Genomic DNA, 17,168 nt, shown 5'->3' with positions numbered 1-17,168 from the left:
GTTATTTAAAAAAAAAAGTACTAAATTCATTTTTCTTCTCTACAAAAGATTAGGCACTGATGTAAATAAAATCCACGTTTCAAAGCTCAATCATTTGTCTGTTGGGGGTTGCTGAAGACAGTTTTGGAAAGAGTAATTGTATTACAGTACTTGGAAAAATATTTCAATATTTGAGTAATCTCTTCAGTTGCTGTTTCTCAGATGTGAATGGGCTCGGCAGAGTGGGAAAAAACCCAAATGAAGAGAAACTGTCATTTTCAATGCTGTGACATATCTTGTACCATGTGTTAAACACTACTTACCCACTCTGTACACTGGTAATAAAAAAGAAAGACTTGCATTTCTATAGCGCCTTTCACGACCACCAGATGTCCCAAAGCGCTTTACAGCCCATGAAGTACTTTTTTGGAGTGTAGTCACTGTTGTAATGTAGGAAAAGCGGCAGCCTTTTTGCACACAGCAAGATCCCACAAGCAACAATAATACAGCATACAGTTTGACTACTGTTTACAGCAATATAAAGGCGTTCAGAAAGTTGTTTTTCCCCTCTTCATTGCTATAGAAACCTGTAAAGTCTATAATCCCAGAAGTGTTCTGATTTGCATATGGACTTTCAGACTCTCAATAGCAGGTTACTTGTCTGAGATGAATTGAGGTCGCACAGCTCGTCTTTCAGCCTGCTGTCCTCATTTCTCAGTATTGCTTTGTTACTTTCTAGCTTGCCTCTTTTTAATATTGGATGTTATTTCTGAATGGGGCAGTAAATAGATTTGATCATACTTGTCAACATATTTATTTTCTGATTAACTCTTATGTGGCTAGTGTAAATCATATTTCTGTGTCCAATATTCATGGTGTGTTTATTAAAGAAGGGGTATAGAATGATAGCTCATTCTTTGCTGAACCTTTACAGGTGCATCATTGGTAAAATGTATAAAAAGTACATACATTCTTTATATTTATTTGTTGTGTTCCATTGCTTAAGAATCTACATACAATTGGTCCTGTGTCTCACAGCACAACCTGGTTTAAAAAGTGGGTCTTTTGATCCATGACCATTTAAGATCTGCCTGTACAGAACAGAACGTACGATCACTGTGAATCTTAGCACCTCTGTACTTGCTAGCCTACGTGCTTCTCTCCACACTACTTAACTTGGAACGCAGTTACTGTACATGAAAATAGTTTACCCACAGTAATCAGCTCCACATTTTCAACAAGCTGGCTGTGACCCTGCTTTTTTAGCTGATTTGTGTAATCTCGGGAAATTCAAAAAAATCTTTTAAATGTTATTTTCCTCCTTTTAGAAAATTCAATGTTTTTAAGTAGGTCAGGAACATAACTCGATATTTAATATGATCATTTATCTGTTGAGCACTTAATCTGGGTATTTTAATAATGCAGCTTCAGTAATGTTTGGGCGATGGAAGGCTTTGTTCTTGTTCTGTTAAATTATTTAACAGAATTTCAAATGCATCTATTTAGGAAATCTAGTTTTATTTCTGAGCAAGAGTAATTGTTTAGTTTCTCCCTTTCTGAAGCTAGGCAGGATGCCTAAGAAAGACAGCTGTGGCAGAGAATGAGCTGGAAAGCCACGTTGGACAGAATGCTTTGTTTCCTGCCTATACTAGAATTGCGAATAATGTTTAACGTCTCTTACTGATATGTGTAGCCTTCCCTGGCGACCTTTGTAAAGGAATGTTTTGCAGTCCTACAGACAGACTGCACATGTGAATGATCCTAGCTGACAAGTAAACCAGTTTTATTTTCTCCACTAGAAGACAGTGAAGGTTGCTATTAAAATATTTTATTGATTGTGTTGTGGCTTTATTATATTTAAGATTTTTTTTTATTTAAAGGGGAACACTCGTCTAGGGCAAGTCAATTTAGTGGCAAGTCAATTTAGTTCCAAGTACTCCCCTTTTCATAGCAGAAGATAATTTTGACTTGAGGTTCTGTTTTTTTTTTTTTTTTTTAATGAGGTTCTGTTTTTGGTCTTGAGGATGTCAATTTTATTGCTGGCATAGAGACCTTTTTTGAGTTGGAAGCTTCGTGCTGACTTGCGCCACTGTTGTCAATTAAGGGGCTGTGTCCTGGAGCAACTGCATTGCAAACAGCAGGGCATGTGACTGCAGCCTAGAGGTGTTCTGTGCTGACCAATCCTGAGGGTGGGGGGGGAAAGTGCACTGCGGGAAATGGACTTCACTGGAGAATCCTAGAAGGGGGAGAGAGACGATCCTTGAGGACTTTTCTTTTTAAAATTAAGAAATTGAGGGTGTGACTTTGATATTGTCATTTATATCTGGGGGGGGGGGGGGAAGGGGAAGCACTTTCAATTTAAAAAAAAAGTACTCCATAGATTTTCCTCTTTGACCATTTTTAAATATAGCTTCACTTAAAAACATCTTCATGCTGATGGAAGATGTCAGTGTTAAAATTCAGTACAATGCATCATTTTAGTCACATTTCTCAGTTCACTGATGCTGTAATAACTATAATAAATACAGCATAACTAAGCACGTGTTGGCGCTGTCTGTTCTCTAAAATCGGTGGCGTTAGCACTGTGCCTTGTCTGAACTCTATGGCCTGCCTGACGATGACCGGATCAAACTGCACATTGTAGTGAACTTGAATGACTCTACAACAGACTGGATCAAATTGCACATTCCAGCGAAGTGTTGGGTGACTATTGTCCTTGCAATCCTTGTGGTGAGAATAGGCATTTCCTTTATTTGCACCACAGTGGTGTCACAAGGCGCAGCCAGACTCACTGCAGCCACGGTGCACTGGTTTCTGATTGTCCTGTGCCATGGACATACTGAGCGGAGTCCAAATGATTGTACAGGGCCTTGGTGAGACCGCACCTTGAGTATTGTGTGCAGTTTTGGTCGCCTTATCTGAGGAAGGACGTTCTTGCCATGGAAGGAGTGCAGCGAAGATTATCCAGACTGATACCTGGGATGGCAGGAATGACGTATGAGGAGAGATTGTGTCGACTGGGCTTATACTCACTGGAGTTTAGAAGATTGAGAGGGGATCTCATCGAAACCTATAAAATTCTGTCAGGCCTGGACAGACTAGATGCAGGAAGGATGTTTCTGATGGCCGGGGAGTCCAGAACCAGGGGTCATAGTCTAAGGATAAGGGGTAAGCCATTTAGGGCTGAGATGAGGAGGAATTTCTTCACCCAGAGAGTGGTGAACCTGTGGAATTCTCTGCCACAGAGGGCAGTGGAGGCCAGTTCATTAAATATATTCAAGCAGGTATAACTAAATAAGTAAACTCATTAGCAGCCAGTGGAACCCAACAGTATCCGGACAAACTCACTCACCAGTGTCACTGCGAGAGTTAATCTACAAAATACCCTCAATATTTGCTGTTTTATGCGAACAGTTTAAACATTACTTTCATAAATTGCCATAGTTAAGTTGGTCACAATATCTTGTTTCCTTATTTCATTCTTCCGACTTGCATATTTTGCCAAAAATCTTTCAATAGATAATGCTGATAAAAATGATCCCTGAAATTATTGACCTGTACTAAATACTCCTTCCTAAAGTTTGATGCCCAGAATTGGACACAATACTCCTAGGTGAGGTTTAACCAGTGATTTAGAAAGGTTTAGCATAACTCCTTGATTTTGTATTCTACATCTCTATTTGTAATGCCAAGGATCCCATATGCTCTTAACAGCTTGTATCAACTTGTCCTGCCATCTTCAAAGACTTGTGCATGTTGAACCTGCTCCCCGGGTCCCCCTGTTCCTACACCCCCTTTAAAATTGTACCATTAGTTTATAATGCCTCTCATTCTTCCTACCAAAATGAATCACTTCACACTTCTGCATTAAATTTCATGTGTCTGCCTATTTTCTCAGTCTGTCCATGGCCTCCTGAAGTATGCCACTATCGTCCTCGCTTTTTACATTTCCAAGAAAATGTGGCTCCTATACCCAAGTCCAGGTCATTAATGTATGTCAAAAGCTCATCTGTGATGCACTCCTAGTAGGAGTATTTAGTACCGGTCAATAGTTTCAGTTATCATTTTTATCAGCATTATCTATTGAAAGATTTTTGGCAAAATATGCAAGTCGGAAGAATGAAATAAGGAAACATGATATTGTGACCAACTTAACTATGGCAATTTATGAAAGTAATGTTTAAACTGTTCGCATAAAACAGCAAATATTGAGGGTATTTTGCAGATTAACTCTCGCAGTGACACTGGTGAGTGAGTTTATACTGTTGGGTTCCACTGGCTGCTAATGAGTTTACTTATTTAGTTATAAAAATAACAGAAAACGCTGGAAAAACTCAGCAGGCCAGGCAACATCCGTGGAGAGAGAAACAGAGTTAACGTTTCAGGTCGAAACCCTTCTTCAGAACTGAGAAAAAAAGCAGGAAATGAAACGGATTAAAAGGCCAGTTTGGGGGCTGGGAAATGGGGGAGGGGATGAAAGAACAAAGGGGAAGGTCCGAGAGGTGAAGAGACATTAAGAGATATTCAAGGTGAGACAAGATGGTAATAGGACAGGTAAAGAGACAAAAGATGGCTCTAGATGAAGTGTGAAACGCGCTGGCAGAATGAGAGACAGCTGCCATGTGGGGGAGAGAGAAAGGAAAAGGCACAAACCAAAGGTGTGGATAAAAAATATAATAGGGGCCGAGGTTACGATCTGAAATTGTTGAACTCGATATTGAGTCCGGAAGGCTATGAAGTGCCTAATCGGAAGATGAGGTACTTATTTAGTTAACCCCCTTCAATATTGTTATCTGCAGTTGCTGCTGCTGCTTTATTTTCCTCTGTGTTTTAATCTGCATTTTCTTTTCTTTCAGACCATTTTTCTCCTATGGAACAGTCTTAATGATCCACTGTTTGGATGGCTTAGCGACCGCTCATTTTTGAGCACACAGCAGTAAGTAATAATGGGCGCTCTGTTTGTTGGAGAAACTGTGTAAACTTTTGTGTGTTTTAAGCTGATTGACCACAGCGACATGCTTGAGCCTATTTTACACTGTGCCCGATGTGAAGGTGTTGCTTTGAGCTCTCTTACTTGTGCTACTGTAACAATGGCTGCCCACTATTGAGCATCTAGTATTATACACGCAAGAAGTAACACGCTGTAAATGAAAAATACAAGCTGCTGTTTCAAGTAACCTCTTTGAAAGAGCTGTTTGTTGGACTCCTGTAAAACCAAACTCCAAGTAAAACTTACTTTCAGTATGTGGATTTGCTTGTGCTTTCGTGCATGCCAAGTGCATATGCAGCGTTCTAACAGATCTCCGGAATTCCATCCTTTTTTCATTTTAAGCACGTGCGGTCCACATGTGTCCAAATTCAAAGAGTTGGCTTTTCGTACTTTCCACTGGCCGCCTTGTTTTTCTTTAATGAGTTATTTTGGCCCAATTCTTCCAGCCTGAGTGCATTTCTTAATGCTTTATCACCATAAACGGTTGAGTGCAGTTTATATACTATTTTCCTGCTTTATTCATAATTCACTTTACATTGTTGATTGGTCTGTAGTAGCAGCTTCGTTTCCTTTGGGCATAAGTAGTTTGTTTGTTTAAATTGGAATTGAATTTTCAGGTGCTGCTGATGGCTCAGCTGGTTTACAGTGAACAGCCTATATACAACAACTTGTATTTATATGGCGCCTTTAATGTAATAAAACATCCCGAGGCACTTCACAGGAGTGTTATAAAACAATATTTGACACCGAGCCATATAAGGAGATATTAGGGCAGATGACTTGGTCAAAGAGGTAGGTTTTAAGGAGCATCTTAAAGGAGGAAAGAGAGGTGGAGAAGTTTAGGGAGGGAATTCCAGAGCTTAGGGCCTTAGCAGCTGAAGGCACGGCCGCCAATAGTTGAAATAGTCTAGGAAACTCTAGGCATTTCGCCAGCACACACAATTGTTGTGGGGGGTGGGGGCAGGGTATAGGGAGAAAGAGTTAGTTAGAATTCAACCCGTGCCCCTTTCACACACAACCTAATGACTGACTGACTGTTTCACAAATACCATTGAGCTGAAGAGGGAGAATGAATTGTACACAAGACTAGTAATGTAGAAGTTACAGGAAAGAAATTCAGAGCAAAACATATTAAAACATTTTTTTAAATAGGCAAGTGGGAAGCACTGTGGGGGAAAAATGAGAAGGTTTGTAAAACAGCAGCAGCTGGAAGACTTTCTGTGTTTCTTGTGGAGTGTGTTTGCTCTGTAGCTTTTTAAAGAGGTTTCATTTGACATTGATAGAATGTTAATATTGCACCCCCCTCCCCCCCCCCCCCCCCTTCCAACAAGCTGCCAAATGTAGTTACAGCCAAGTGCTGGCACTCCTGTCCACTGTGCCACAGAGTGATGGGCATACAGCTTTACGCACAATTTCTCCACTTGCCCAACCACCACCCTACCTGGTCTTGGCCATGTTACCAAGGTGAAGAAAAGTCGGGCACTGCTACATAAGATGTGGCATCTGAGGTTTAGTTATCTCGGCTACACTGTTATCAAGCATGAAATTAGTAGAGGCCTGGCAAATCTCAACACTGCTCTCTCGACCAGAGAATGATTTGTGGCCTGGTGTGATCTATAAGGGGAGGCGAGAGGTCGGACACAAATACAGCCCAGCCCGACATTATCCACAGGGGTACAGTAATGAACACCGAGCTCACTATCCTGTTGGTCGTTCTCTCTGTGTGGAGGAAGGAAGGACTGACTGAATTAATCACAATTATTTTTGCAAGTTTCTGGTTGAAGGATAAAGGTGAATTTTAATGCTTTTGAGCGGGCAGTTTATATAAAAAAAAAAAAAAATTGTTTTCATTTGCTTGTAAACCAAGCTTTAAACACAATGTTTGTCCCCCTCGCCACTTCCAAGTTATAACATTTTTTTGAATACATTTGTTCAATAATTCTGGAAACCCTTTTCATATAAGCAGTTTCAATTCTCTGGAGAGTAAAATTGTCCACTGTTTAAAATAATTGCATAATTTCTCTTCTCTGTTTCTGTCTGTCTCTCTTTGTATCTGTTTTGAATGTCACTGTGTGTCAGGTTCCAACTTGCTTTGATTGGCCCCTGTTAACCACGTGGTTAGCAAGGACCAATCAAATCCAAAGAATTACATTCCACACTAAACACAGAAAGCAGTGTCTACATTTCTGTGGCAATTTAAAGTTGAAGTAACTCAAAATTTAAACATTTCTAGTTCTAGGTGAAATTGTAACCATGTTGACGGTCTGGGCCTGGTCAAACGCTGGAATATTGTATAAGCCCTGGACCCACCCCACACAAGCCAGGCAAGCCCCGTCAACAGTGTCTCCTGCAAAGACCTACTCGATGTTACTTTTAATTGTTGTCCATGCAGTAACCGCGTGGAAGGCCAACTAGTAAAATCGCTAATTGTCATCAATATGACTGTGTGTATAGTTTGGCACAGCATGTACTTGAATTTAACGTACTTATTTTCTTACAGGTCAGGTGCTGCAATCTCCTCTCCAGAAGTAGTGTTGAAGCGACTGAAGGCATTAATGCGAAATGGTCCTCTCTTTGCGCTGTCATTCCTCTCATTCTGGGTGGGTTGGGCCCGCCCAGGAGTACAATTTCTTATCTGCCTTTGTCTCTATGACGGATTCCTCACCATGGTGGACCTTAATCATAATGCCTTGCTGGCAGACCTGGCAGTATCGGAAAAGGACAGGACTAGACTGAATTTTTACTGTTCACTTTTCAGCGCACTTGGTTCCTTGTCTGTGTTTATGTCCTATGCAGTCTGGAACAAGGAAAACTTTCTCTCATTTAGACTCTTCTGTGTAGCGATGGCTGCCTTTTCTACGATCGGTTTTAGTATATGCACCTGGCTTCTCAGACAACGATTTCAGTTGGAGGTCAAAGTCAAACATGAGGAGACCTCCATGCTAAAAGAGTGAGTATTTGTTTATTCTTCCCATCTCACTTCCCTCCTCCCAAACACCTCTCTGTCTCTCTGGTCTCTCTGTCTCCACTGACGTGCTGCTCTATATTGCTCATTGGTCTGTACTTTGCCTGGAATGGCTTTCAATACCAAGTTCATTTTCTCTCTTGCCCAGAATAAGAATATAGGTGATGTGCTGTACAACTACAAGGTTCTGTGTTTGTATCCAGTGTTCCCTGTGATCTGCGCGGTCGGTGAGTGGCCTGCGCTGGTCCTTTCCCATTACCGCGCAGCCGCACATTTTAGAGGGAACATTGTTTGTATCCCACCTGATGAGTATTGAAGTGCGAGCCCAATAAGCTACTGAGCTAACTCGTGTAATGATATCCAGTGCGTACTTTAAAAGTCAATATTGGGCAGCAAAGGGATCTTTCTACACTATGGAACAAGTGTGTAGAATATTGGTTAATTTTGTTTTCAGTGTGTATTGAAAAGATTGCCTGCTTCATGTAAAATATTTTGAATGTAAGCATAATTTGCATTCTTAATGGTCAATAGAACTCTAATGTCTGTTTATACTGGAGTTCTGAAATCCAATTCAATTTTATTTGCCATATGTAACTAGTACAATGGAATGCTTACTCCCCGTTGGGACACGTCAGCTATTCTTACAGCGCCGTGTTCAGAAAGTCAATTCAATGGCTTCCAGTGGCAGTGGGAGCACGATGTCCCTCAGCCGCTCCGTCCTCCTCATCACCGCGGCCTCCTCCTCTGTGTAAATGAGATTGATTGATTATGTATTTAGTTCAGATCTTCCTAATTATAAACAGAAAATTATATTCACTGGAAATGTGATTATAAATATGTTTAACCTGTAAAATTGACTGACGAGGTGTTCTCGGCTTGTCTACCGCATGAGTCACCCATCTTAGATGGGGAAAAAGGACCTGTTTTGCTCTTTTTAGCATATGTACGCTCCCATTCCTGCTCATTACCATGTTGATATTTAGTGCTCAATTTAATCCAGTTAAGAGTCCAGACATTAAAAGCATCTCCTCATAATGTTGTGAACATTCAAATACTCTTAAGTCTCATGAATGGACAACCTACATTGGAAGTCTTGTCTCTTTTGAGTGACTTACTTTGCTGAACTCCAGTACTCGCCAAATACCTAAATTCCCTCATTTTAGGAGTTATTCACTCGAATGTGATTTGAGATCTTTAAATTTGAAAGTTGCTTCAATTTGCTTCCAGTACTTGCAGACCGTATTGCTCTGCCTGTAGTGGGAAGGGAGGGAAATCCAAAGCACCATCCATTTATTTTGGCATTTCTCATGATTGCTGTGAGTGTTGGTTAAACACTAGCTTAATTTACCATCCTGGGGTGGGAGAATAAATGTCCTTGGCATTCGAGAGTGGCTTGTGAGATATCTGGTAGTACTGGGAGGTTTTTCTTTTCTTGAAAAAACTGAGAACTGCTAATTGAACATTATGGGAAAGCTTGAAAGTGATTTAATCCTGAATGGGACGGGACAGGCACCAACTTGCATTAGAGATTGGCTCAGTGTGGTTAACACTTGTGCTGGTTGCACGGTTCATGTATGCCACAATTATTGTGTTGTACTTTTCTCCAAAAGGAACATACATTTTTTGAGGGTGGGTGCACATTTCGTGCAAGATACCCCATAACTGGACCTTTTTTATTTTAACTTGTGTATCTTTTAAGTTTATTGCAATTACCCATATGAAAGTTGTAATTTTGATTCTTCACACTTGGCAAGAGGCCTGCTTGGCTGAAGTCTGCTTATGGGCCTTCTCAACAAGTGGCTATGTAGGGAGCAATGTAGATTGATGCCTTTTCCAGTCCTTGAACACATTGTCACCTCCCAAATCCATGCCAGTCTTTCTTGCAATTCTCTCTGAATCACTGCAATCAGGTTTTCACCCCTGCCACAGTATTGAAATGGTCTTAATGAAAATCACAAATGACATCCTCAGTGACTGTGACCATGGCGCACTATCTCTCCTCCATGATGTTTGAACTCTCTGCATCTTTTGACACAGTTCAACCACACTGTCCTCCAATACCTATCCTCCGCTGTCCAGCTCGGTGGGACTGCCCTTTCTCAGTAAAATTCTTGTCTATTTGATCATAGCCACACGAGCTCCGGCAATGGCTTCTCTTCCAGCCCCTTCCTGTTACCACTGGAGTGCCACCCCCCCCCAAAGATCTATCCTTGGTCCATTCTTTCTCATCTATACGCTGGCCATTGGTGACACCGTCTGCAGACATGGGTTCAGCTTCCACATGCATGCTGACGACACCAGCTCTAATTCACCACCACCTCTCTCAACCCCTCTACTGCCTCTGTGTTGTGAGACTGCTTGTCCGCATCCAGTCTTGGACAAGTCGCAATTTCCTCCAATTAAAGATTGGAAAGACCAAACCCATCAACTTTGGCCCCTACCACAAACTCCCGTACCCTTACCACTCCACTACCTGTGTCATCTCCTGCACCAGGTACCACTCATCCATCATCTCTGCCCTTGCTAACCTACGTTGGTTCCTGGTTCCCATCGCCTCCAATTTAAAGTTCTCATCCTTGTGTTTAAATAACTTCATGGCTTCTCTCCTCCCATACGCTATCCTCCTACAGCCTCCCACCCCGAGCTCTCCATTTCTTTGACTCTGGACTCTCATGCAATCATTAGTGGCTGTTCCTGTCAATCGATAGCTTCCACGCTCTGGAAGCCCCTCTCTTAATTCCTCCACCTTTACACCACCCTCCTCCTTTTAAAACTCTCTCTTTGACCAAGCTTTTGGTCACCCTTCCTGATATCTCCTCCTTTAGCTCGGCATCCATTTTTCCCTTACATCTCTGAAGCACGTTGGGAGGTTAAAGCTGCTATATCAATGCAAGCTGTCGACATTCAGTTGCAGCGGGATGCTTCTGTAAATTAAAATGGTTATTCACTACCCCTACACTTAACCTACTTTCACTGTCCAAGCCTTGAATTAAAACAAGAAGTTTGTGGAAAACATGATAAAGGTTAAAACACAGAACTGATGAAATGGTTGTTTATTAAAGTACAATAATTTTGTTGAAAAATAGTACTGTACTCTAATTTCTCTCTCAACTTGCCCTCTTCCCTCAGAATTTTTCTTAAGTGGGTAGTTGAAAATTATTCTTAAGGACTGCAAAGTTCCTGACTCATAGCGGAAATGGGAGGAGAGGGGAATTGTGTGTTTTGGACATCCAGGATCTGTACTGGTCTCAAATTAACCACTAAAGTGACTTTTCTAATGCAATCGTTTATTCTGGATTCTGCATAGGTTGTACATTAGTCAAGCGCCTCTTGCTCAGGAACAGACACTGACGCTGGCAGAATACCTGAAGCAACTATCCAGGCACCGGAACTTTGCTTGGTTTGTGTCCATGAACCTGGTGCAGGTGAGTTCAGCTGAACTTCTTTCCATGGGATTCCTTTTCAGTTTCAGCCTGGTCCTAAATATTTCCCAGCGTTTCACGATGAAAAATTTGGCAGAGCATGTCGGCTAATGTTGTCTAAACATGCAAGGAGTGCAGAATAACACCTCCAGTATTGCACAACAACGACCTGCATTCATATAGCGTCGTTAATGTAGTAAAACGTCCCAAGTGCTTCACAGAGGTGTAATAGCACAAAAGTGCATGTCAAGCCGAAGAAATATTTGGAGGGGTGACCAAAAGCTTGGTCAAAGAGGTGGGTTTTAAGGAGGGTCTTAAAAGGAGAGAGTTGTAGAGAGGCACAGGGGTTTTCCGAAGGAATTCCAGACCTTGGGGCCTAGACAGCTGATGGCATAGCCGCCAGTAGTGGGGCAAGAGGAGGGGTGATGCGCAAGCGGCCTGTTGTGGAGTATTTTAAACCAACACTCGACACACGGTTTTAGATCGATAGTCAAGTTGTCTTTATTGCACCAGTGGGGAGACAGCCTGCTCTGTCTTAGCCAGACCTTTCCAAATTGGTACAGCAAACACTACATTTTTATACATTACAACACACGTCCAGCTCATTCAAAATTCATTCCTGCCGCCTGATTGGACCTTGGCCCGCATGCATCTTCACTGATTGGTTGCCTATGCCGCGTTACATTAAAGTACCGCCTTTATTATCGGCCATTCTCCCCCAAGCTGTTGTTGCACCTATGGCCTTTGTTTATGCCAGATGGGTCTCATCAACGTTGTACTTCTGGTTCATTGTCCTCCTTTCCTGCCTCTCTGGGCTTCTTTCATTGTTTTACTTTCCTGCCAGAACAGAACTTGCATCCCCTTAGGCCTCTTATGGTTTCCACATCCGACTATGTTATCAACTTAGAAAAAGCTTACTACTGCAAAAGGCCTATTAAATTATTGTCTTTATTACACCATTCAGTGAAACTGCCAGCGATGTCAGTTTAACTCTTTTCCCCACTGCACGACCAGAGTCAGAGTACAGGAGGATTGTAGAGCTGGAGGAGAGCGGGGCAAGGACATGAAGGATTTTAAACAGGAGGATGACAATTTGAGGCATTGGGGGGCCTTGAGCCACTGTAGATCAGCGAGCACACGGGTGCTGGGTGTGTGGATAGGATACGGGCTGCAGAGTTTTGGATGAGCGGAGGGTGGAGTATGGGAGGCCAGTCAGGAAAGTATTGGAATACTTGAGTCTGGGGGTAACCAAGCTATGAATGAGAGTTTCAGCAGCGGATAGCTTGTGGTGGAGGTGGGCGCGGTTACAGCGGTGGAAGTGAACAGCCTTTGTGATTTGTATTGCTGAATGCCAAGAAATCTCTTGTGATATCTTGGACTTAATCACCTGTTGACAGATGGCTCCACTGAAGTCACCCAAGTAACTATATTGTAGTTGGAGAGAGAAAAAATCTCAGCTTAGGTGACTTGTATGTAAATGTCTGCACCGTAAAAGTGAATCAAAACATACCAATCAACTTTTTACATGACCTGGATATATCTGGTCAGAAGTCAGCATTGCCTAGATATAGTGAAAGAAAATTCACACTTCTGTTTACAGTTGACCAGTTCATTTTCATTCAAAGCTTCACTCTGTATCCAGCAATACCTGACCTGAGACTGCTTGATGCTGACACTTGGTGTACAAAGTGTGGAGAATTGTCAGTTCTGTAACATTCCCTAATCTTCAAGGGGGGAAAAAAAATGTTCTGAGACTTCCAAGCTGCAGTCCGCTCACCCTGCCTTTGGAGATTCTACTGAGAGGATGCACTCCTAGATAGTATGAATTGGGAAAGACTGGTTAATAAGTTAGGGCAGTCTCAAGACTCTGCGAGGGAAGGTGGAAGGATACTTGGGACTAAGAAGGGGAGGGCAACAGGCTAGAGCAGTGGGGTGGACTCCAGCAGCCCCCTTTATATAAAAAAAAACTTGTATTTATATAGAGCCTTTCTCGATCACCGGACGTCCCAAAGCGCTTTACAGCCAATGAAGTACTTTTTGAGTGTTGTACTGTAGGAAACGCGGCAGCCAATATGCACACAGCAGCAATGTGATAATGACCGGATAATCTGTTTGTGATGTTAATTGAGGGATAAATATTGACCCAGGACCACCCTGCTCTTCAAAATTGTGCTGTGGGATCTTTTGCGTCCTGAGAAAGCAGACAGGGCCTCAGTTTAACGTCTCATGCGATAAACGGTTAGGGGAGAATGGCAGTGTTGTCTCTAAATAACCCAAGATATTCGTTTATTTTTGTGCACTTGGTAGTTGGATGTTGGGAGATGGGCTCTTATACAATGGTCTCTTGTGCAATGGTTCTATTCTCTCTCCAGCAAATGATAGATCTGGGTTACAATGCACAGTTTTTGAGGTATTGTAACAGGAAAGGATTTCAGCCCTGTATAACACTTTTGATGCATTTCACAAGAAAAATCCAAAGCATAACGGAACGCCTGAGTCAAATACACAAGGTATAAAATAATTTGACATACCATGGCACGTTGGAGGATCTGTGTGCTATTCCACAATGGTTCGATGTGAACTGCTGCTGTCGGAGGGGCAAGAGCAGCTCAGGTGGAGGAGAAAGAATCGCAAACAGGATCATCATCATCACAGTAATATTTCAGACAGAAAAATATGAAAACAGCAGAAATTTGGTTGTATGGAACTTTAGTGAAGTAAGACATTTTCCTGAGATCAACTGACTTAATATGTTGTTAAATGCCAACTTTTTTTTTTTTTTTTAAAAGGTATTTCACTGCCACTTCAACAGTAATTTCTTCCCACTGTTTCTGGAGCATCTCCTTTCGGACAGGATTTCGCTCTCCACCGGTTCCTTTCTCCTAGGTAAGCACCATTGACTGTGACCGTAGAGCTGATAATTGACCAGTTCAAATGCGAGTTTTTTTCCAGTCGGAGTAAGTGGTGAAGAAGTGACACATTGAGAGAAAGCTGTATTGGCATTGGAGGAATCAGCCACAGGAGAGTTAGTTTCTTTTTGTATGTGGCAGTGTTTTTTTCAGAGAAATTGTTTGTGCTGCTATTTGGTGAAGTAGTACAGTAAAGATAAAGATGGGTTGCAAAGTCAGCTTTATTGCCAACCAGAAAAGTATTGGAGTAAAAAAAAACTTGCACGGTGGCATAGTGGTTAGCACTGTTGCCTCACAGCGCCAGGGACCCGGGTTCGAATTCGGCCTCGGGCGACTGTCTGTGTGGAGTTTGCACATTCTCCCCGTGTTTGCGTGGGTTTCCTCCGGGTGCTCCGGTTTCCTCCCACAGTCCAAAGATGTGCGGGTTAGGTTGATTGGCTATGATAAATTGACCCTTAGTGTTAGGGGGATTAAATACGTGGGGTTACGGGGATAGGGTGGGATATGTGTTGGTGTAGGGGTTACGGGGATCGGGTGGGATATGTGTCGGTGCAGGCTCGATGGGCCGAAATGGCCTCTATCTGCATTGTGAGGTTTCTGTGATTCTGATTCTGTGATTCTGTGATATAGCGCCTTTTTAGGACGCCCAAAGCAGTTTACAGCCAATGAAGCACTTTTTGAAGTACTTTTGTAGTCGCTTGTAATGTAGGAAACGTGATAATGACCAGATAATCTGTTTGTGATGTTGATTGAGGGATAAACAGGACACCGGGGATAACTCCGGAATAGTCGTGTCTACAGGTAACGGAGGCATGGATGAGGGTGTGAGTATGTAGGCGGTTTTTACAAGACTTGTATTTATTTGGTCTAACATACACTGGCTAAAACATGCACTACTGAACGAAATCACAATCCCTGTGGAGAATAAAAACCAGATTACAATCAACATACATACAGTACAAAACTGGGGCCTATAACAAGCAGTAATTCCCTTATTGCTATGGTGGACGCTGATTCCACCCCTACCAACGAATTACCCAGTCGCATAAAGCCCTTTCGCCTGGCTAAACCAAACTAAGCTCCCCCCTTGGAGTAGCCCAAAAACTTCACTTCTGAGAGACCTTAAACCCCCTACACCTCACCCAGCTTGCCTGGGATAGCTGGTTACCGGCTCGGCTCACTGGAGACGGTGCTTACCCCGGTTTCAATCGCTCTGCTCGTCGGCGTCTCTGGTACTTGTCTTGTTGGAGCGGGAGAGAGAGAATGGTGGAAACGAATCTATCTTTATAGTCTGCCTGTCTTTTCCCACCAATCTTAAAAAATCCATTTGCTTCTGAGCACTCCGGTGCTAAATCTGTGATGAGTCATCCTCAGACCCATGCATATTGAGTTAATGGCCTTGAGTCTGGGACATCTCTTTCGGTCTTTGCTGGGTGAGCTAGTGGGTTCATTGTTCTTCTCTTCTGAGATGGAGGTGAGAAGTGTTTTTGCATTTTAGAATGGTTTTTCTAATCAAGTTCAATGGCCCACTTCCTTTTTCCAGGACTGTCGGGCGAACCCATGCATACTGGATGAGTTCTTTTGTCACAGCCAACTGCCATGTGTTCTCTGGAGTTTTAACAAAACCAGTCTTTCACGTATCTGCACAGGGCGATCCCATAACAGGGAAAATACCCTCAGAAAAATCCCATAAAGTCCACAAAAAAATATTCTTGACTGAATCCATTCTTCAGAGAGTTTGCAATCTCTTCAAGTAGGATGAGCTGAGGCGGGGCAGTGTTGGAGGTGGAAGTAGGCGGTTTTGGTGATGGAGCAGATATGGGGTTGGAAGCTCATCTCCGGGTCAAATAGGACGTTAAGGTTGCAAACGGTCTGGTTCAGCCTCAGACAGTGGCCTGGGAGAGGGATGTGACTACGTAAATAACTAACCGGGTTAAGATGGCTAAGTAGGTTAGAAATAAATAAATAACTTGCATTTGTATAGCGCCTTTGCAACCTTGGGCCATCCCAAAGTGCTTTACAGACAATGAAGTACTTCAGAAGTGTACTTGCAGTTGTAATGCACACACCAAGGTCCCACAAATGGCAATGAGATAAATGACCAGATAATCTGTTGATTTAAGGCTTGAATGATCATAGAATCTTGGATGGTTGCAGCACAGAAGGCGGCCATTCGGCCGGTCGAACCCGTGCCGTCTCTGCAAGAGCACCTCGGCTAGTCCCACTCCCCTGCCCTTTCCTCGTAGCCCTGCAAATTTTTTTCCTTCAGGTACTTATCCAACTCCCTTTTTGAAAGACATGGTTGAGTCTGCCTCCACCACCCCCATAGGCAGTGCATTTCCAGGTCCTAACCACTCGCTGAGTAAAAAGATTTTTCCTCATGTCACCCTTGGTTCTTCTACCAATCACCTTAAATCTGTCTCCTCTGGTTCTCGACCCTTCTGCCAATGGGAACAGTTTCCCCCAATCTACTCCATCCAGACCCCTCATGATTTTGAACACCTCCATCAAATCTCCTCTCAATCTTCTTTGCTCTAATGGAGAACAACCCCAGCTTCTCCAGTCTATCCACAAGTCCCTCATTCCTGGAATCATTCTCGTAAATCTTTCTGCACCCTCTAAGGCCTTCACATCCTTCCTAAAGTGCGGTGCCCAGAATTGGAAACAGTACTCCAAATGAGGACGAATCAGTGTTTTGTAAAGGTTCATCATAATTTCCACGCTTTTGTACTCTAAACCTCTATTCATGAAGCCCAGGATCCCATTAGCTTTTTTAACTGCTTTCTCAACCTGCCCTGCCGCCATCAATGATTTGTGCACATATACCCCCAGGTCTCTCTGTTCATGCACCCCCTTTAGGATTGTACCCTTTAGTTTATATTTCCTCTCTTCATTCTTTCTAC

General features: G+C 42.6%; 1 protein-coding gene across 2 annotated transcripts in view; it reads left to right on the top strand.

The window, feature by feature from the left end:
• The window catches only part of slc68a1a (solute carrier family 68 member 1a), a 60,473-nt gene that overhangs the window by 28,477 nt on the left and 14,828 nt on the right, over positions 1 to 17,168 (top strand). For both annotated transcript variants that reach the window (XR_015079179.1, XM_085994304.1), the window contains exons 3-6: positions 4,836 to 4,915; positions 7,470 to 7,919; positions 11,242 to 11,359; positions 14,146 to 14,242. Coding sequence is in view for 1 of the 2 variants with exons in the window: in XM_085994304.1 (XP_085850430.1) it covers positions 4,836 to 4,915; positions 7,470 to 7,919; positions 11,242 to 11,359; positions 14,146 to 14,242 (745 nt within the window). In the remaining variant the exon portion in view is untranslated. The remainder of the gene's footprint in view (positions 1 to 4,835; positions 4,916 to 7,469; positions 7,920 to 11,241; positions 11,360 to 14,145; positions 14,243 to 17,168) is intronic.

This window comes from Somniosus microcephalus, chromosome 8, assembly GCF_052327205.1.
Source record: "Somniosus microcephalus isolate GS21.2 chromosome 8, FLI_Smic_1.0, whole genome shotgun sequence".
NCBI lineage: Eukaryota > Metazoa > Chordata > Chondrichthyes > Squaliformes > Somniosidae > Somniosus > Somniosus microcephalus.
Note: the sequence above shows the minus strand (reverse complement) of the source record. Positions and strands in the feature narration are given on the sequence as shown.